Source organism: Schistocerca piceifrons, chromosome 1 (genome assembly GCF_021461385.2).
Source record: "Schistocerca piceifrons isolate TAMUIC-IGC-003096 chromosome 1, iqSchPice1.1, whole genome shotgun sequence".
Classification (NCBI taxonomy): domain Eukaryota; kingdom Metazoa; phylum Arthropoda; class Insecta; order Orthoptera; family Acrididae; genus Schistocerca; species Schistocerca piceifrons.
The window spans coordinates 726,397,997-726,420,389 of record NC_060138.1 but is presented as its reverse complement, the minus strand read 5'-3'; the positions used below and the strand labels follow the sequence as shown (position 1 = coordinate 726,420,389).

At 38.7% G+C, this 22,393-nt stretch overlaps 1 protein-coding gene across 1 annotated transcript in view; it reads right to left on the bottom strand.

Annotated features, from left to right (window-relative positions):
* Positions 1-2,180: 2,180 nt before the first annotated feature.
* The window catches only part of LOC124711191 (zygotic DNA replication licensing factor mcm3), a 119,232-nt gene continuing 99,019 nt past the window's right edge, over positions 2,181-22,393 (bottom strand). The window contains exons 11-16 of the mRNA XM_047241124.1: positions 20,587-20,742; positions 19,940-20,090; positions 19,713-19,853; positions 17,123-17,233; positions 11,109-11,305; positions 2,181-5,364 (exon numbers count right to left, since the gene is read on the bottom strand). Coding sequence (XP_047097080.1) covers positions 5,166-5,364; positions 11,109-11,305; positions 17,123-17,233; positions 19,713-19,853; positions 19,940-20,090; positions 20,587-20,742 — 955 coding nt within the window. The 3' untranslated portion in view covers positions 2,181-5,165. The remainder of the gene's footprint in view (positions 5,365-11,108; positions 11,306-17,122; positions 17,234-19,712; positions 19,854-19,939; positions 20,091-20,586; positions 20,743-22,393) is intronic.

Sequence of the window (22,393 nt, the reverse complement as noted above, 5' to 3'; positions counted from 1 at the left end):
AAAATGAAACCAGAGAAAATGTCACCAAGACAACTTTGACATTTGGAGTGTATTAGCCAATTTACAACTCTCATACTCCATGTACAAGGGGAGTCAAAAGTAGCAGTAGACACACGTGTTTAAGCTACAACCACTGCACCTGATTACGAGGCCCTAGCTCAACCCAGCTGCACAATGATGAGCTACTGATGTTATTGGATAACCCCGCAGGATACAAGTTATAATGCATGACACTACAGTACAACATATGTTTACAGACAGTCAAGTGTCTGACACAATAGTTCATACCTCAGCAATTTTGATCATAACCAAATGTGTCAATGCACAACCTGGCTCATCCTGGGGTCTGGGGCATGGAAAAATTAGTCTGTTTCATCTGGCTAGGAATGAATGTAAACTAAGCCATTTGACAGAAACTGCATGGACTGCCAGAAAAATAAAATCACTTGCTACGTCAAAGCACCATTAGGCACATTTCTCCCCCTCCAGTATCAGACAGCTACAGCTACTGCCTCAAGGTCATGGATCGATTTTCAACATTACCTGAATCTTTCCCTATGAAAGACAGTACAGAACAGGTGGGAACACAGACATTTTTTCGTAAAAGGATAACAGTACGCATTACACCAGATCAATGACACCAATTTGAGGCTTACCTTTTCAAAGCGTTGCCAGTTTGTCTGGCACTGAACACATTCGTACTCCAGCTTATCTTCCGGCAGCAAACGAATAGTAAAACACCTGCATTGCCCATGGGAGTCACCCCTTTGGTGCCACACTACACAAAACTTGATGTAGATGCTCATTGTGCTCCTTGGTCTCTGTACATAATTTAAGAATTACCTGAATGTTACAGCAGCTGAATTAGTGTACGAACAAATGTTGCACCTACCAGGGGAGTGTATGCATAATGTGACTGATGATGCAGTTGATGCATCACAGTTTGTCACCAGATTACTATCTCACATCTGAGAAATCCAGCCAGTGACTCCTAAGAGCTAGCACCATATCCATTGAAGACTCAAAACCGCAATCTACTGTAAACAAGATGCAATGAGGACAGCTGACCCCACAAATGCCAGAGATAAAGATGCAGTACCTGAAATTACACATGTCCAACAGATGCGACAGCCAACAGGCACTGTAACGAAGACTCATACCATTGACACTAGGGGTGGTTGTTGCGAGACATGTAGAGCATCAGAGCACCAGTGCAGTGTGTATAAATACTCAGTTACATGTACAATTCTGTTTGTTGTGTTACTCTTTGATTTTTCAACTCGTTTAGTATTCCTTGCTTCATGTATTATGGAAGAGAATCCTATAAATGCAAGTATTAATGTACTGCATTATGCGGAAATAAATCATTAACACTCAGAAGCTAACCACAAATTAATCACGTCTGTCAACCTTTGTAAGTTTTTGCTATCGCATTGTCATATAAAAATTCAAATTTTTTCTGCATGGTACTATGTTTCATAGCAAATAAACAGTACCTGTTGCTCATGCAAATTAAGAATTCTCATCCCCCTCTTCTGTCAATTTCCATTCATTTTAGAGGATTGTGACGACAGAGTGCAAGACTTTTCTGCAGACAGCCCTCTAGGCCTGTGAATTTCCTTCATATCATAAACAAATAGTGAAGGGTAAACAGTGCTGACAACTCTGATTTCAGCAGAGTTGTTACAATCAAAAAATGCCTATCTGCAATGCTAAATGAAATATTGCTGTTCCAGGTTATTCGGAGAAGGACCGAGTGGCAGGATGGGCCTTGACCCGCACACACTGCTGCATGGAGTTCGGCGTGTCGTCGCCAAATCCTGTCATAAAGCATAGCAGTATTCAAACCAAACTTCGGTTTGCTGAAGCTTTACATTTTAGTATACAGTAAGCTTTCTATGTTGGAATTTCAAATTTTCCTATCTGGAATTTTCCAAATGAGGAAATGCCACTATTTCATAACTCCAAAAGCTGAAAGATAAATTCTGAAATTAGAATTAAATAGTTCCTCCATTGGAAATGCTGCACAAAAAGCCTGCACTGAATGACTTTCTTTTAACTGTAATTACCATATACATGTTAAGTCATGTACATATATCTGCAACACATTCAGTTTGCTGCACAAGAAAGTGAAGTAAGAGTTTAGGTTCATGCACCTGCTCACTAAAAACATTCCAAACTGTCAGTCATCAACATGTTCTTTATTTTTATAATTTTAACTTAAAATAGTGATTCAATATTCCAAAACACAATTTAAAAATGAGGATTTGTTTCACTGCCAGAATGGCTATACAGATATATTTTACGAGACATACATGAGTGCCACCCAAACAAAACATTCATTACATACTGACGATACATAGTTATTTTCAGTAATTGCTTCTGAGGGAGATAACAGGCTGTAATTGTGCCTTATGAGTCTGATTAATCCCTTGGATTTACACTCTTTTCTTACAGGTTTCACCAATACGTCTACCTTCTGAATATTCAAAGTTACCTCCTCCTCTACTGCTTTTCTCTCATTTCAATGAAGAAAGTTGTCACTGCTACTTCAATGAAACAACAACTCTAACTGCAGTGGCTTTTCAACAGCCATGCTCAAATTGGTCTTTGATGAAACTTTAAATGAATGAGGATGTATAATTCAAATATTTGTTCACTCTTATACACCGACAGGGTGATGAAATTGAAAACAAGATGGATATCAAATTTAACCTTTCTGAATCACAGGTTCGTTTTTCAGTTAGCTGGTGAGAAAGCAAACAGAAAAGGTGAAGGGAAGAACCAAGCTACTCACAAAATTGACTCGAGATGTGGAGGAAGGTTACAGTAGCACATAGCATATGAAATCCAAGCAAGTGGTTAAGAAACTAATTCTTAGCAACAAGATAATGGTCATGGGCATAAAATAGAAGCAATGACAAATATAGCTACACAAAGCTATAGCAATAAAAGACATGTAAGAGCCTGAGGAATATGACTGCTGGGGAGGAACTTAATGAAATCAATGTGCTGTATTGCAATGCTCTCCTGAAAACAGAAGACGCTACGGCTATTTTCTGTGTACATTCACTATAACTGTCAGCTCAGAAGTGAACAATGAATATTTCTTGCAAGTGAGCTGGTGACTAATTAAAAGTCACGATGACCAACTGTTTTCTTCTTTATATGTTAATGGGAAGTCCTTGTCTTACTTGTGTAACCTGGATAATTGAATACTTCTGGCCTGTTTCATCAACAACACACATACACAAATTATGGTACAGTGCTGAAGGAATGATGCTAAAAGAAAATACAGTTTGTGGTTATTTTCCTTAATCAGTACTCTCACCAGAAGATGTACTTAGAGGGAAAAGGGCTTCTTTTTTTTGAGAGATGTCCTTTCAAAAAAGTATGTGTGCTGAAGGCTTTTATATAAAACCCTGTCACATTAAAGTGACCACCACTTATGTTGGGCATCAACAGATGGAGGTGGCAGCCCTGGCAATGGAGGGTATGTTAAGCGTGTCAGTGGGACACGGAAAACAGTGCAGTCCTTGCTGTAATGCAGAAATGGTGTTTATTATCCGACATTCAAAGGGCATACTCATTGGCCAATGATGGTAGCATTTCTGAAATGCCCAAGTTTGTAAACTGTTCGCGTATCACCATAGTTAATGTGTACTATGCATGGCAAAACTGGTGCCGAATCATCAGTGGCCCATAGATGACAGGGATGACTGACTGGTGTGTGTGTGTGTGTGTGTGTGTGTGTGAATAGATGTGCAACTAACTAACTGACTCTTCAGAATATGTTGCTGCATATGGGCCTCTGTAGCAACTGCCTGGTTCATGCAACCATGCTGACTGCTGTTCATCAGTGACAAAGGCTGCAACTGGAGGTCTGAATTACAACAGGTGGCCTTTCCAGATGAATCAAATTTTATGCTCCACTGGCATGAAATGTCTGAAAGCAAACACCCTGCAACATATGTTGGAAAGGTCCAAGGAGGAGGGAGCGTTATGGTTTGGGAAATGTTTTCATGGCATTCTTGGATGGAGGGCACTATGGATCAACACAGATATGCATCTATCCTTGGAAACCATGTCCACCCCTGCATACAGCTGATCATAGCAGTCGAGTCCACATACCTCCATTTCCATGTCGGTACCTTCCAGAACCTCACTGACACTTCCAGCACATCTCTCAGCATTCTGCACTACAACAATTGGATATTTAGGTATAATACAGGTGGCCACATTAATGTGAACAGACAGTGTATATATGGGCAACTCATGACAGAAAGGTCTGCACAGATGAAAGTTCTGTGACATTCAGTTTATGATAATACAAATGATTTGGTTGGTTGGTAGATAACACAACCAAGCAGAACATAAATGACACAATGCTTGGATTCAGACACCGAAAATGTCAAGGCAACTGAATCCATCTCACACTGCTCTAAAACATAACTTCTGTGAAGGCTACAATTCCCTTGTATCTTCATAGAATACTAAGAAAACAAATTTCATATGCCTACCATTAGCACCATTGTCAGTGGACTACCTACATGATTTCCAGTTTATTTCACTTGTTTCATCCACTTGACTAACATGAAATGTGTTACAAAATAAGATGATAGGTTTGAAGGCATATTAATTGTTTATTGTTTGAGTGACAATATTGAAGGTAAAAGCATAGAGCTCTAACAAATATTTATATTATCAAAGATATGGTAAGTTCATCAAAGTACCAATCAGATACTTGTCATGTACCATTAAGTACTAACACATAAAATGAAGCAATGATTACATTAAAAACTTTTTTCTACTTATTTCTTCCATATTGACAAAGAAGTTAGTTTCCTTCATTATGGTTCCAGAATCTTGTTTCCACCTCGCCTTTCATATTTTTGCTTCACTATCCTCCTTTATTCATTATCTTCCTTTCTACTGCTGTTATCACTCATAAATAAATTTCACAATTTGTTTCAGTTTCTGATAAAAGTCACACTGTGTGATACAAAGCCCAATTAAAATTTTTAGTACGGTAATCTAAGTGCTCCCCACGTGACACACACACACACACACACACACACACACACACACACACGTGCGCGCATGTGTGTGTGTGTGTGCGTGCACAATCTCTCAGTTCAGAACTAAAATAGTTGTTTTTATTTTCTCTAGATAAGAAGTACCAAGTCATCTGCAACCATAATATGGTTTGCTTCTGAGAGTTTATCCATTGCTGCACTGATTTCTTCTTGAGAATATGGTGTGCTCTGCTCACTGTTCGCAAACTCCGTCACTCTGGCCACCGATAATGAATGTGTCCGAGCTTCTCGAAACACCTTTGCCAAGCTCGCTTTGAAACATTTGAACCTGAAATAAAAAATACAGTACATTAAATACCATGGAATTACATAATTAACAGAACTGGTATTTTAAAACTTCGTACTTGACTGGAACAGCTACCATAGGATGAAATCTACTTGTAAAATTAATAAACTGCCAATCCACTGCAAACTGAAGGTTTATTTAAACCCCTTGACCATGGTTTCAACATTTTTGTAAAGCATCACCTTCAGAAGTAAATGACGATAACCTGAGCTTGTTGCTAATGTGCTGAGATATAACACACACACAAGTACAATAGTATTTTGTATTAGCAATGTGATATTGTGTGTGTGTGTGTGTGTGTGTGTGTGTGTGTGTGTGTGTGTGTGTGTGTGTGTGAGAGAGAGAGAGAGAGAGAGAGAGAGAGAGAGAGAGAGATACGTTTTTATAAACATTGAAACTATGGTCAAGGGGTTTAAATGAACCTTCTGTTTTGCAACTAATGGCTGTTTATTATGTCTACAAGTAGAGAACAAATTGGCTTGCAAATGTTTTTTGGGAGAGGGGAGAAAAACAATGTCAAATACAATATAATATAATAAAAATTCCATGTGGCTTAACGCCACGGTTCAAGTCTTCAGTGCCACTTTGGCGACATGCCTGCCCCTAACTTACTCCACAGTTTAACATTGAATACGAACCACATATCACCGAGAGGTGAAGGCTAGGTTAAAGGCAAACTAAAATATTCCAGGGCCTGACTGTAATTCGATCCAACAACCTTTCCATTTTCAAGCATTAACTTTACAATAAAGCACAAACAACATGTCAAATATCAAGGGGAATACAGACACCCTGAACACTAGATATGGCTCCATAAATGAACACCTGGTATCTGGACAAACTGATTACAGCCAATGGGCTATTTTTTTTAAAAAAAAAAAAAAAAAAAAAAAAAAAAAAAAAAAAAAAAAGGAGGATAACTTCTCAAATCACAGGAAACATCTGCAGCTAAAACAATTTGATAAAGAAGTGTCTTCTGTAAAGTACACTAAAAGCAACACCAGGAACAGAATTTTTCACTTATTGTGCAAAAATAATACTTTTCCATTGCCATGAGAGTGTGCATTTGGGTGACTATGCGATTGTGTGTGTCAAAGTGGATACTACTGCTAGTGCTCGAAAGCTAGCGTGAATCCTGTTTTCTGTCGTGTTACTGTGCTCCACACATCAATGCACTAGAGGTGAGTAGTTTTCTTTCTCTTATTTGATGTACAACTTGCTATTAATGTTCGTTAATACCATCAAAAGGTGAATTCAAATAGCAAGACTGTAAAATTGCAATGAAACAGAATGACTGGCCAATATTTAACTTCAGGAGAATACATTCAAAATACCTTCTATTATAAATATTTGAAGGAGATAAAAGCTTTTGGAACTTTTATAGTCCTCCCTTAGGGAGGAAATGGTTGGGAAGGTTATTCATTTAATTACACATCATGTTCTAAAAACACATTATGAAAGAGCCTTTAGGAAGCACAATTAAGTGTAATTAACTAGCAGAAGCAGCTACCTGCAGGCAACTTCTGTAAAGTACACTAAATGCAACACCGGGTACAATATTTTATTTATAACGCTTAAGCAATGCAGCAAAAGAATACTTGGTTACATTTGTTGGCAGTTTGGGGATATGAAATTTAGTACATGGAGTTACCACCTCCTGGCAGCAGCAATGACTAGACCAGGTGGACATAGGGGTATATAATACAATACTACTTCAATTTTAGTGGCTGGTGAGTGATGGTGTGGTTTCAATGGATGAGAAATCTGGAGAATGTACTGATCAGTGCATCAGCTGAACACCTGGAATGTCAACATTTGTCGGGATAGTACAGGTCTTGAATTGTTGTGCTGAGAGATAAAGTCATGGAGATGGCAAAATTGGGCACAGCCAATGGCCTAAACCTATCAGAAATGTACTGACTGCTGTCTAAATGACTGGCTATGTGAACCAGAGGTCATCGTATTGTGTACAATGTGGCACCCCAACCCACCAAAACAGGTGATGAGCTGGTACGATGATGAATGCAATTTAGCAATGTCTGTTCTCTGAGCCTCCACATACAAATACATCTACAGTGATGCTGTACACATAACAGACTCATCTGAAGCTATGATGTGATACTGTTCCTTTGTCCACTGTTGTTGATCAGACCATTGTCAGTATGCCTCTCTCTGCTGCCATGTCAAAGGAGGCTGTGGTTACAGCTAATTCAGATTTAAGACATACTCAATGTCTCGTTGTGCTGAGGAATATGGAAGAAATTTTTTAATATCTGCTTTAGGTTGAGTTTTGACTAACAAAACTATAGTGTGAATACAATGTTCTCACAGGTACACTCTGAACTGTAGCATCTTCTTGAAAGAAGATTCTGACACTGCAGCTTGTTATCATCAGGTGTCCCCTAACACACTGAAGCATCAGGGAGGAGTGGGGGAGGGGTAGGAGGAGGCAGTGCCCTGACACTCCTGTACTTCAGGGAGCACCTGATGACAATGAGCTATATTGTCACAAGAAGACACTAAAATCCAGCAGTCTACCTTGAGACCATTGTACAGCATCAGTGCTAGCAAAATTAATAAGGGACCACACCCTGCCTATCTAACCCACGTTAATTTAGGCAAGTATTTGACCCATTTCTGAAAAAACTATTTGATGCACGACCTTAATATTTTTACTGTATGTTACACGATGCTAATAGTCAACTGTACTAAAATCTACTTTATCCATTTTATAGTTTTTAAGAAATACTTTAAATTTATTAACAAAAAATTTTAGGTTTTTTCTGCAGAAAATATTTTTTGTGAACTTCCTAATGGGGGAATATTAATGAATGTGGTACCAGAGGGGGCTTTTTATGTAATGCAACGTCTCTGAAAATTTCATTCACTTATCTATGATAGTTTCCGATATAATGGGGCATATGTACTGAAAATTTTAGTTTGCGGAAGACTGACTTTAAAGAAAAAACTTTTGAAATTTGTTACTTACAGTTAATTAAAACTGCTCTGCTGCATATGATGGCCCTTCTTTGGCCTATATCAGGTCTTCCAGCTTCTTTTTCACCTTCCTGGATGTTTGTCTTGCTTTCTTGGCCATATTAGATGCAGACCTGTCTGCATCCGCTATCCTCATTTTATTGCAATGTTGCAGCCCAGTGATCATATTTTCACCAGGATTGATTCCCAGCTATTTCAGTACCCAACACTTTCCAATATTACCACAATTTAATGTAATAACAGCATCATGAACTTCTAGTCATTGTACGCATGCCTACAAATAGTTTTAGGAAGGCGGTTCCAAATTATGCTGTTGAAACATTCATTTGGGTTGTGTGTCTGCCCTTGCAGACATTTCCTTAGGAGGTCAGGATAAGCCAAGTCTCTGAAAATAGGTTTAATTGCTGTAATAACAGCAGCAGGAAGAGAATGCTGGTGAGAATAAGATTCTCCAGTTGCCTGAGCCCTACTGTATTTGCAGCACAAATTTTCTCCTGATGGACCCAATCCATGACATGGCTTATCATCAGCAGAGGATTTATGGAAGAATATGGCCCAAACATCTCTCTTCATTGCCTCCAGATATTCTTTATTTCTCCTCATTGCCATTCCCTGCAAGTTTTCTATTTCAGTTTTAGTTAACCGACCCTGTCTGGTCAACAATTTTCCACCTTCTGATTTTTTTCCTCTCATACCAACAGTTACTTTTCTCAGCCTAACGTGCAATGTAGGTGATATAAAGATCTAAAATATACGCAGAAAGGTGGGTGACAAAAGTGGGCTTGGCACATGAAAACATGTGGTAGGAAAATGCTCAAAAGAAAATTTTTTTCAGTAAAATCCTTTTCAGAGTACATAAATAAAAGCTTGATCTATCAAAATATGATGAAAACCAAAAATCGATTTTTTTCTACCTGAACCACGGTGTGGTCCACTTAATATCTTACATCCATATACCAGATACCTTCAACAGAATTCAAGCGAGGGACTTACAAGTTCTGTACTCAAGTCTCTTTTGCAGTAAAATTGCAATTTCCCACAATCCTATGAATGACTTGCCATTTTCTTATCTAAAACTGAGAATGTGGTCACTCCACATAAAATCCCCACACACTGTTACTCCCAAATATTTGTACGCCACAGCAGTCTCTGGCTTGGACTCATAAATCCTGTAGCTAAAAGACATTTCACTTCATGAATTGAATAACTCTGCATTTCTCAACAGATAGCTAGTGACAAGTCTTCGAACAAGACTGGTACTCAGTTGAGTATTTTCCTTAGGAATAGTCAATGTAGTATTGTATTAGAAATTTTTCTAAAGCTCACTACGAACAGCTCCATCGAACAACTCAATCTGGTTGTCCCGTATCCATGAAACTAAGAATATTGTGCTAAGCGCCCAAGTTCTGTTTCCCAGAACTGAAGTTTTCAAAATCTGTGCTGATCTTTGCAGATTGGGTTGTTTTGTAGCAGATACACTGTAATGTTTGAACTGTGAATATGTCCTAGGATTCTAATACAAATATATGTAAGTGATATAAAAACGCCAGTTTCTTGTATTAGTTCTATTTCTTTTGTTGTAGATGGGTACAACCATGATGTTTTTGAATCACAACATATATTTCTCTGCTCATGGGATCTATGTAACTTACGTTCAGCAGCAGACCTATTCTCCCTTAAATTGCACACAGAACTCTACATGCACACAATGGAGCCCTACAGGCTTACTGAGTTTAGCAATTTGAACAGATGCATCTTAGCAGCAGTACAGATATTAAACTTCCTGGCAGATTAAAACTGTGTGCCGGACCGAGACTCGAACTCGGGACCTCTGCCTTTCGCGGGCAGTTGGTAGAGCACTTGCCCGCGAAAGGCAGAGGTCCCGAGTATGGGTCTCGGTCCGGCACACAGTTTTAATCTGCCAGGAAGTTTCGTATCAGCGCACACTCCGCTGCAGAGTGGAAATCTCATTCTGGAAACATCCCCCAGGCTGTGGCTAAGCCATGTCTCCGCAATATCCTTTCTTTCAGGAGTGCTAGTTCTGCAAGGTTCGCAGGAGAGCTTCTGTTAAGTTTGGAAGATAGGAGATGAGGTAGTGGCAGAAGTAAATCTGTGAGGACAGGGCGTGAGTCGTGCTTGGGTAGCTCAGTTGGTAGAGCACTTGCCCGCGAAAGGCAGAGGTCCCGAGTTCGAGTCTTGGTCCGGCACACAGTTTTAATCTGCCAGTAAGTTTCATATCAGTGCACACTCCGCTGCAGAGTGGAAATCTCATTCCAGTACAGATATTGATTGATGGCGACATTGAGTTTCCTTCGTTAAGGAAAATTTTAAGACATATGAACTATCAGTCAATTGTTCTGTAACTGCAGAAAATTTATGTACTTAGTAGGCTTAATTTTTTCGTATCAAAGCTATGTTTTTCTTGCTTGTACATCAAACTATGAAGTATCCATATTCAGTTCACTATGGGAATATTTATAACTGCACATTGTTACAAAGCTATGCAACTTATCTTAGTTGTTAAGTGTTTGCAACAAATTTGTCAGCTGATAATGTTATTTGCTTTAAAATGAATTGAACAAAGACATAACTGCAATACACACACACACACACACACACACACACACACACCTAAACTGCACAGATTCATCTTCAATCCAAGCAGGTAGACAATATTCTTATCATACAGCTCTTATTTACTTTTATTATTGATGTCATAATAAACTTACCTCTCATCAGATATAGTAGTTGCCCCTCTCGAAGGAGACTTGGGTGCAGAAGAAGTTGGTGGTGCCGATTTATCTTCTGCATTTCCTGGCTCTGTCAGATGCACTGCTTCACTTTCTTCATCTTCACCGTCTTCTCCAGAATCTGTCACATCATCATATACGTCATGGCCCTCTTCCCCAGACTTTGGCGTGGGTCTCTGGTTAAACAAAAAAATAAGCGAATTATAACAATGAAAAAATGATGCAATGAAGACTTATTATGTGGCGCAGACTATTGTGGGAGTCTAACATGAAAATAATTGCAACAAAAAGAAAATCTTGTTAAAGTCAGTTTGACCACAGACACTAAATTACAGTTGTTGAATAGAATTTGGCTCAGATGACATCATCTGGTCTGGTTCAGGTTTATTGAAGACATCTTTATATAATGGACCCAAGACCAGCACACCTTATCATCATTCCTCTGCAATCTCAACACCTTCTCCTCATCCATTTCACCTGGTCCTCCTCCACCCATCATGCAACCTTACTGCATGTCAATCTCCTCCTCTCAAATTGCTCCATTCACACCTGTCTACATCAAAGCCACCAGTCACCAACAGTAACTGCACTTTGATAGCTGCCACCCCTTCCACACAAAAAACTCCCTCCTGTACAGCCTAGCCACCTGGGGCAGATGCATCTGCAATGACGACTCCCTCACTCAGTATTCAGAGGGCCTCATAAAAGCCTTCACTGACAGGTAATCCCCCCCTCGACCAAATACACAAACAGATCTCCTGTGCCATATCCCCACCCCACACATACACCTGGTCCTCACATCCATCCCCAGAACCAACCACAAAGAAGCGCCCCTAATCGCCCAATACCACCCGGGACTGGAACGACTGAACCACGTCCTCCTTCAGGGCTTTGATTATCTATCACCATGCCCTGAAATGAGGGACAACCTACCCAAGATACCCTCATCCCCTCCCAAAATGGTGTTCCACTACCCATCCAACTTCCACAACATTCTAGTCCATCCCTATGCCACCCCCATCTCCTGTCACAGGGCTCATACCCTTGTGGAAGACCCAGATGCAAGACCTGCCTTATCCACTCATCCAGCACCTCCTACTACAGTCCCGTCAGAGGCTTATCCTAACACATCAGAGACTGGGTCACCTGTGAAAGTAGCAATTTATATACTAGCTCTGCTGCAACCACTGCATAGCATTTTACATTGGTATGACAACCGACCGGCTGTCAACCAGAATGAATGGCCACTGTCTAACTGTTGCCGAAAACAAGGCGGGCCACCCAGTGGCACAACATGTGAGATTTCAATGGCTTCTTCACACCCCATGTCATCTAGATCCCCCACCACCAGCTTTTCTGAGCTGTGCAGATCCTTCGCATCCATAACCTCTGTGGCCTCAACCTAAGGTTACTCTCTTGCCTCTTACTCCCGCCCAATATGTGTCAGCTAGTTGTGTGCTGCCATCTCATGCCCTAGTCTGTGAAATCGAGTGCTCAGCCATCTGCCGCCACCCCCCCCCCCCCCCCCCTACCTGCACCACTAGCTGGCCCATGGATGGCTCCCCACTCTCTCACGAGCCACTTGCCCCCAACCCCTCCCCTGCCTCTCTCCATCCTTCATCCCACCCCACACTGCACCCTCACCCCACCTTGGGCCAGGAAAGAGTTGCAGTCGAATGAACACAATGTAGGGAGACTGGCGTATGCTTGTTAGAGAGAGAGTATGTGTTTATGTGCATGTTTCTCCTACTGCTTGAGAAAGGAGTTCCATTCTGGAAGCTAGCAAATTTTTTAATCTCACAATACAGTTTTTCAGAATCTTCATCACATGTGGAGCTAGCTGCCATACAAACTTTAATACTGATAGTGGAAGTTGGTTTCATGTCTATGATAATGTGTTCACTATGATGTTCATTAATTGTTTACCTGCATGGTATATTATTTGGTTTTGTATTGATAACCCTGTACTCCCTATCCATTTCCCCTTTTAAACTCTCTAAGCAACCTCACCAATTAAGGGATCTAACATTCCCTGCTGTGACCCATAGAATATAAGTTTATTGTCTCAAAACATACAGTTTAAAGTCACTACCTTAATGTATAACAGAATTGTCAGAAAACAAAAATTTGTTTACAAATTTTCTTACAATATCATGCATTGGATAATTAATTTATTAGATAGTAACAAGATTTTAAAAATTAACAGTCCTAAGTACTTGCTCTCTCCTGCTCAAATTTTCAGGTTCTCATTCATGACTTCTACTGAATAGTAACATTTCGGCACTAGTTAATCATATAAAGTTTTGTTTTTCTCAGTGTTTCTAAATTTATGCTAAGCAATTCTCTTCCTTTCACTTTGTCATAAATTTTCATACCCATATACTGTGTAGTTTGAGCACAAAGTTTTAAACTGTGGGTGGGCAACATAAAATTATTTTGATTTCTGTTGTTTTAATCATGTCAAAAATGACTTGCTACAAATAAATCACTGTTGCTACATATAAAGATAATCAGCTCATAGATGGATAGTGAGAGAGAACTTAATATACTTAAGATTTTTTTTGTAGTGAGCGACATTTTCTTTGCCCTACATTGTGAAGTTTTAATATTCGACACACATGGTTTGAGTTATTCCAAAATAAAATTGCATACTTAATTACTGACTAAGTAGCTGTGATGTACTACTTTTATTATGCCTATAGTAGTAGCGTTGTACCATATCCTCACTTCAAATGCTAGGCTATTTGATTTATTTGCCAGGTACTGTCTATGTGAGCCCCATGATAGATATTCATCCAGTTGCATTCCTAGAAATTTCACACAGCTAGCTTCCTGCAAATCCTGGTTTCTGCGACTGATCTGAATATCATCTAATTTTTCTTGTTTTGTTTTAAACTACATTACCCAAGTATTTTCCATGTTTAATTTTAATAAATTTAAAACAAACCAAATATCTAATTTTTCTGAAGCAGATAATACAATTTGGGGAATTTGGTCAGTAGTATTACTTTCAATGATTACAGATATCTCATCTGCAAATAAAACTGAGTGACACTCAATATAAAGTGGTAGATCATTTATGTAAAACAGAGACAGAATGAGACCTAAGATTATTCCTTGTAGAATGATTTCACATTTTGAAGTGAAGTTCCTCTCTCTCTTGATATAACCACACTTTGACCCCTGCTGGTTTGGTAGGGCTTAAACTATTCTAATACAGTGCCCCTAATTCCATACTTTTTCAGTTTACATAGTAGCAACGAGTGGTTCACACTATCAAAGGCCTTTGATAGGTCGCAAAAAATTCCTATGGCATGCAGTGAGCCTTAATAGTGGCTTAACTAAAGCGTACTTACCAGCGTTTGGAAAATAACCTTCTTGAAGGGACTGGTGAACTGTTATAGACAGTAGCTGTGCAATTATTTTACAGACTGTTTTTAACTGTTTTGTTGGTATCCCATCACATTCTGCTGAAGTTTTACTTCTTTGTGATAGTATCACATTTTCTGTATCTTTTACAGTAGTTTTGGTGAACGTACTAAGAAGTTCACCTTCAAATCGCTCACTGTTAAAGAAATCTGTCTTATCTGGGTAATTTTCTACACTGATGTTTGATTTGTTTAGATTTATAAAGAATTCATTAAACAATTCAGAAATTTGAAATATCATAGCCTCCAGCTGTGGTACCTGTTTCAGCTTTGATCATTGAGCTTAATGCCTTTGATTTGTTTTTACTATCCAAAATAAAATGGTTCAAATGGCTCTGAGCACTATGGGACTAAACATCTGTGGTCATCAGTCCCCTAGAACCTAGAACTACTTAAACCTAACTAACCTAAGGACATCACACACATCCATGCCCGAGGCAGGACTCGAACCTGCGACCGTAGCAGTCGCGCGGTTCCGGACTGAGCGCCTAGAACCGCTAGACCACTGCGGCCGGCTCTATCCAAAATAAATCTATTATTTGCCAGTTTTTTGCTGCCTTTATAACTTAAAAAAATATTTTTGCAATTTTTTACACAGCTACCAAAATCTGGACTACATAGCTATCTTTTTCTTGCTCTAGAGATTTTTATTCCTTCAGTAATCCACTTTACTTTATTTCCTACTTTTTTATGATTTACAGTAATGGGGAAAGTTTGGACATTTTGCAAGAAAGTAGCAAAATTTTCAGAACATGAAATAACTATGATCTAGAGCCCACTCCACTTCATTTAATCTATGATGGAATAAGTTCACGTTTTCTTTGCAGAACTGGCATTTGGTGTAGGTTATCCCCCCCCCCCCCCCCAGGAAAGGGTGTATTGTTTTTGGTATCTTCATAAACAGAAAACGATTATCAGGAAGTCCTAAATCAACACAAAACTTATTTGTCTCATTATAATTGGTTAACATATTATCTATAGATGTTGCTGACATTTCGTTTACTCGATTAACACCAGTGAAATTAGCACTGAAACCCAATATTTGAATCCCAGTTTTTTTTTTCTCTCTCCCTAGTAGTCCTCACCCTGAAGATCCAAGCCATCATCGTTTAAATATACAGGAAAGTTGCATGCATTTGCGGAAGCAGTACCAGCACAACACGGCCATGTTGGCTACTGTTACAAGGCCATATCACAACTACTGAAAAGATTGTTGTCCTCTACAGAAACTACATTTGTCCGGCCTCTCCACTGTGGTTGAACCTATAGTATGGCTACCTGTATAGTGGAGGCACACAGGCAACTACACCTTGGCAAGGTCCATGGGAGGGAGTGGAACGGAGATGGGATGGAGGGCTACAGATGTGAGAAGTATATAAAAACATGAGGCACTGAATGTAATATTATGACAGCTAGGGTTGCTACTCAAATTTATAAAAAAAAGTCCCTAAGAATTCTAGGTATGGGGAGCAAGATGGCATCATACAAGTTCATGATAATTAATAATGGTGAGGGCTCGAGCATCTCACATTAATGAACTACTTTTCATTCTTCTTGTCTGAGAAATACTATAGTCAGGACAGTGAAGTAGATCTTCACCAGCTCTTAGTGGTGGTGCCAGCTTAGCCATCTACAGAGCTGTGACAACACTAAGGCTTTGTCATAGACACATTACAAAATCATGTTACATGACAGGTTGAAGTAGACCCTCAGAGCTGTTGCACCCAGTCCACTGCAACTGTCAGGGATCAACTTACGCTGACTTAACTATAGCCGTAAGCATTAGTTTGACCACAGTTTTTGAACATTGGTAAAAAAAAAAGCTGTTCAAATGAGTACTTTGGGACTTAACATCTGAGATCATCAGTCTCCAACATTAGTAATTTATATGGAATAATATTCTTGTAATAAACACACTTTGGACTATTAAGCATTTTATAATTTGTGGTTTATAAAACTCAATAAAATTTATTTTAGGATGATAGGACAAAAAACACTGAATTCCCTGAAATTTTATGAAATTCCTTGAGATATTCCTGGTTTTTCCAGGTAAAATGTGATTCATCCAGGTTTTCCAGAAGAATCACCACCCTGACATCTGAAGTTCTACTCAGTTATGGAGCTCTACTAGTTTCAAATGGCTGCCTGCAGCACATTCGTTCACATCTACAGCAGTACTGTGTAGGCAATCACATGAGACACTAGCTGCACAATGTCTTATTGGAAAATGCCTTTTGTATTCATGCAACGACAAGCCAAAGAACGGCTTTTGTACAGCAATCTGTGCTATCAGTAACATTCATCTTTTTATTACTTCACGAGACAGCATTTAGTGCCACAGCAAAACCAAGTTGTGAAGCACAACCCAAGGTATCCAGACAAGACGACATCTGTTGTCAGTGCACAACTAGCTGAACCTAATACAATCAATAATCAGTGTCTTGTGCATCAGTCTAGTTCGTCCTTTCATAGAAAGAGAAAGAGAGAGAGAGAGAGAGAGAGAGAGAGAGACAGAGAGAGAGAGAGAGAGAGGGGGGGGGGGGGAAGATATATACATATATTTACCTTACTCTTCTCCTTGCGTGTTTTTTTCTTAGGCCTGTCGTCACTACTTTCATCAGCTGATGCATCCCCATCTTCACTCTGTCGCCGCCTCTTCTTCTCCTTCTCGAGGACCTATCACAGGACAGTATAGTCCAATACTAATGAAGAAAATATGTACATAGTAACACATCAGAGAAATATATATATTACTCGACAAGGTGAGCTGGTTAATTGGCCATTGCGGCAGCATCACATAGTTTATGCCCAAGAAGTGCGGGAGGGAGGTAATAACACACACCCTTCAGCATTCTTACTAGTGGAGCCCTGTCACACGATACATGTCTACAGGCACCACTCTCTGAATGAACTGACTAGTTACAACAAGAAACAAGGCGTACAATACAACTCACCCTGGCTGCTAAAGACGTTTCGCTGGCATTATTTGTAAAACTACCTTCTCCAGTGATGTCACTACATTCCACACCTGTATCTACTGATTCATTGTCTGCTGTTTCAGTCATGGATGATAATTGATTTTGTTGTCTTTTCAGTTTTTTCCTCCATCAAAGTATCTATTCCTCAGTAGTCATTACACATTTTTTGTTGTGATGCACAGTATTCTAGCGTTATCGTACCACAGCAGTAAAGGCCAATGTCACAGCTGCATAAGCAAACTGAATGGTCAGTGGTTAAGAGTTTCTGGCCAGTAATGGTGAGATCCCAGGTTTCACACTCAGCTACCACCTGACATTACTATCTGGTGGAAAGGTCTAGAAGGAGATCCAATCAGCCCTACAAGGCTAACCGTAAAGCTGCTTGAATATAATAGCACAGAAACAGACATGCAAACTGTCGAAGTAGCATTCCACTGGACGGCTTTCACCAGCCTGAATGACAATCTTTATTTATTAGCAGCAAAAGCATCATCAATTAGTTTTTTCAGATCAGAGAGTGAGATGCTTTGATGTTTTGTAACTATCGAACTTATTCTTTGCAAGATTCCAGATCAGTGCTATAAATTAGGTCTTGGTGGAACGTAAGACAGGAACAATTTTCTTGGAAAAAATTGTCATTCGAATAAAGAGGAGAATGTTGGTGCTCCTTAATTAATGCCATTGGTTTTCCTTTGTTCTACGAATTTTTAATTTTTCCATGACCATTTCTAAATCACATTCCTGCTTTAGTCGTAGAGGAGAAGTGAACACAAAATAAAACTCTGCATTCATAACAATGAAATGCTGCACGACGCTGTTGTTTGACACTTTGTACAGTTACTTATTCCCAATGTAATTGTACGAATCCACATTTGTCTAAATAAACCACTAGTCACTTTCATCTTGATGCATCTTCTTTTTAAGAAAAAAAAATCTAATGTAGTATGTTCTTTTAGCTAGTACATTTTCTTGTCTGCAGACAACAATAGGTTTGTTATGACACTTTAATATCAAATTCCACATACGGATCAGTTTTTCTCAGTTTCTTTGCTAACCTGGAAGTCCAATTCTGTGTGACAAAAGCTGTGAAGTTTTTGCAAAGATGGTATTACCTTGTGTTGTTCACAAAATTACAGAAGTTTATTTAGTACCACATTAGATATACCACCAATGAAATATTTCCTGTCAATGTTTAATTACTGTGTGGTAACTTTAAAAGCAAGTTTGATGGGGCCTTCCATGAAGGTATTTTTGGTGATCACTTTTTGCACTCAAACTGTGAAGTAACAATGCACTCTACTCTCAGTTGGAACGTTACTGTACTCAGTGAGATGATTAAGTTAGTTCTCGCCATTTCATGTAACCAGTTCACCGTGCTGAGTAATTTAAATTATGGCCCTCTTGAGGTATGAATACAGAGTTTCTTTCAAAAAATGCTTCTATGGCCGAATACAAAACATTGTATTTGTACAACTTCTGCTTTGACTTATACTGATATTTACCAGCAGTTGGTGGCAACCACAGTTAACTAAAAAATAAAATCAGTACACTAAAATTAAATACCATAAATAGAATACAAAAATAAATATTTGTAAAATGTGGTATAGTTCTAATAATTTTATTTTTTTAGATCCCCACTAACACTGCTGACTTCTAGTGAGAAGTTTCGAACAAGATGCCAAGTTGAACATCTAACAATGCAAAGTCCAGGATGGAATAACAACAAAATGTAAAATTAAATACCGCTCACCATATAGAGGAAGCTTAGAGTTGCACACGGGCACAATGAAAAATGATGATAAAAATATTTCAGCTTTCAGAAAAAGTCATTCTTTGGAATTAGAAAACTGACACACATTCAGAAAATGAATGACTTCTAATCTAGTTTTTCTCAGATTGCTGGCAATATTTATCAATAAAGATTAGGAAAGCATTTCTGCAGAAAAAATCACGAGTATTTCTAATCTAGTTTCTCTCAGACTGCTCATAGTATTTAGCAATAACAATTAGCAAAGCACTTCTGCAGAAAAAAGTATGAGTATTAGAAATTACTATGGGATACTTTTATTTTGATTGAGTGGAGGGTGGGATGAGGGGGGCTGCAGTATCATGCAATAGAGATGAGAATACAAAATCCAAACAGAAGACTTACTTCAAGATTAGGACCTGGGTATTACCTTCTTAAAATATGCAAACTGCACTAACTCAATGGCTGCTTGAGCATCTTCAACGTCCACTGTTCGTGAGAGCCGGGCCTTTGCATGAGCTGTTGAAAGACGTATTAAAGTTTCTAATGTACGAGCTGTCACAGGTTGTGTCTGAAACAAATTCACATATTAACCTAGTGAAAATAAAAATACATGCTGAAATTTATACACAGAATTGGAAATTAAAAAACACTTACTCGGGCAACATCATTTTCTACACTGTCCTGAGAGCGAAGCTTTGAATATTCCTCACAGATTACATTTGAAGCCTCTTCTGTTAGGGTAGGCTTCATCATCTTTGCAATATGTATATATTTACGCATAAATTTCACACTAATAATTTTGTCCCTGTTCAAAGAAAATCGAGTTTACTTTAATAGTTATTACTGAGAAGTTCTGGTGATTATTCATTGTCTAAACAAAAGAACCATGTGCAATTTGCAGTGAATTTTGTTAATGAACTAATGTAGATACTACATTATAACCCAAAACTTTTCCTTAAGAACGTGTTCTGTTAGCACTGCCATGCTTAAGTATATGAAAAGAATTTTTGTGTGTTACCAGTCCTTTTAGCATTACTCACTCAAAATAATTAAACAAATAACTGCCAATTGATTTGCCATGTTTGTAACACCAGTTCCCACTTGATCTCCAAAGTTAAGTGACACTGGGACTGGCTAGTACTTCTTCTGCTTAAACAACGAACATACGTGTGTGTGTGTGTGTGTGTGTGTGTGTGTGTGTGTGTGTGTGTGTGTGTGTATGTGAATGGGGGGAGTACATTATATGATGTTAGAATTCAAAAGAATATCCTAATATAATAATAATAACTAAATTTAATTACTTTCGTGATCTTGTGTTTCCATGTAGAAGTGCATCATATTTTTCATAGATTGGTGCATTACTATCATCCTCCTCTTCCACATCTGGATTGTTGGTAGCAAGTAAGTCAGCTGCTGAACCCATTGGCAACACCGCCCCATCCTGTTCTCCTGGGTTCCTACACATTTTGAGATTTATGATATTATTCCAACATGTACTCAACACAGCACAAATGAACTAGTAAAGTTTTCAATTGAGAGAAGTTTAAAAAAAAAAAAAAAAAAAAAAAAAAAAAAAAAAAAAAAAAAAAAAAAAAAAAAAAAAAAAAAAGGGGGGGGGGGGGGGTCACATCCACTACCATGGAATTCTAACAGCATATGGAAGGTCAAAAATTAATAAGTTAAAATTGCCTCTTCATGACAAAGTTTAAGGACATAAATATTATTTTCCACAACTCCATATGCAGTTATGATGAGAATGAGGAATGGAAAAGCACAATAACAAAGACACAAAATACACTACCCTACAAAGAAATAAACTAAGCCTGTTACACCTATATCCAGTAACAGGAAAAAACTGTTTTATTTTGTAGTCAAATTTGGCATTATTTTTGCTAATTCAGTGTTATTTTTTGCCTAGTTTCATGTTTTTTCTTGTCATGTTAGTCTTTTTGGCAAATTAGCTATTATTTGCTGAAGTCAGTGTTGTTTCTGCCAAATCCAGAATAATTTTTTTGGCTAAATTCAATAACTTTTTCCCCAACATGAGTTTTTTTACTCAATCCAGTGCACTTTTTTTTTTGCGTATTCAGTGCTTTTTGCCACATTTGGTGTTATTTGTTTCCCATGTTAGGTCTTATTTTTTACCAGATTCGATGGTTTTGTCAAATTCTGTGTTAGGTTCCGCCAGGCAGACTGTCACCACAGATTGTCACGGACAGATTAGTGGAAGCTGGGTTAAGATCTTTACTTACTGTGTGGCCTTCGCTGCTGACATCATACTAAAGACAAGGACTTGCACGATTTGAGCACGACATAATTGGAACAGTAAGTGGTGTTCTGTGATGGGGCCTAATTTTTGTTTGTAGATGTCAGTGTTGCTTATGCCTCTGTAGAGGACTGCTGACTAGTCACGATAAGTAGCGGTTCTTGAGATAAGTAGCAATTCTCTATACCCTACATGGCCAACTCTTGGAATCATCACATGCAGAGCTTTCAGATATGAGAACAAAACTGATTGGGTAATTGTTACAATGAAGCCGAGTGCTTGTCAGGATGTGGCAAGACTGGTAAACCCTGTTGCTGTACCCTTCATGAACAGCGTACAAGACAGCATGTTCCAGCAGGATAATGCAACATCCTCCACAATGCTGTTAATGCCACAATTAACCTGAGGAATGTATGAATGTATCCTTGCCTAGTCACCTGATTTAACATCCAAATGTCACAACTGGGATGTAATGGCAAGAGACACCTGCTTTCATACCAGCCTCATCAGCAATCTTAATGAACTGACATAGCAAACGTTTCAGACACAAGAAGAAATTCGTGAAGATGACATTTGGAGGCAATTTACTTCCATGTCGCAACAAATGTGGGAGTGTTCTCGTGCTTCACACTGATGATAGTGGTCATTAGTTCTGAATGGAATGAAAGTTTGATCATTTAATGGTAGTTACACGACGAGCATCTTCACAAAATTTGATAACTATTGGACTGGTGATTCATGGTGCTTAAGTACAATTAACAAAGTACTATGGTGTCCACACGATTATGTATCATCTGAGCAGTTTCATATAGTTCCACAAATTGTACAAATGGCAGCCAGCA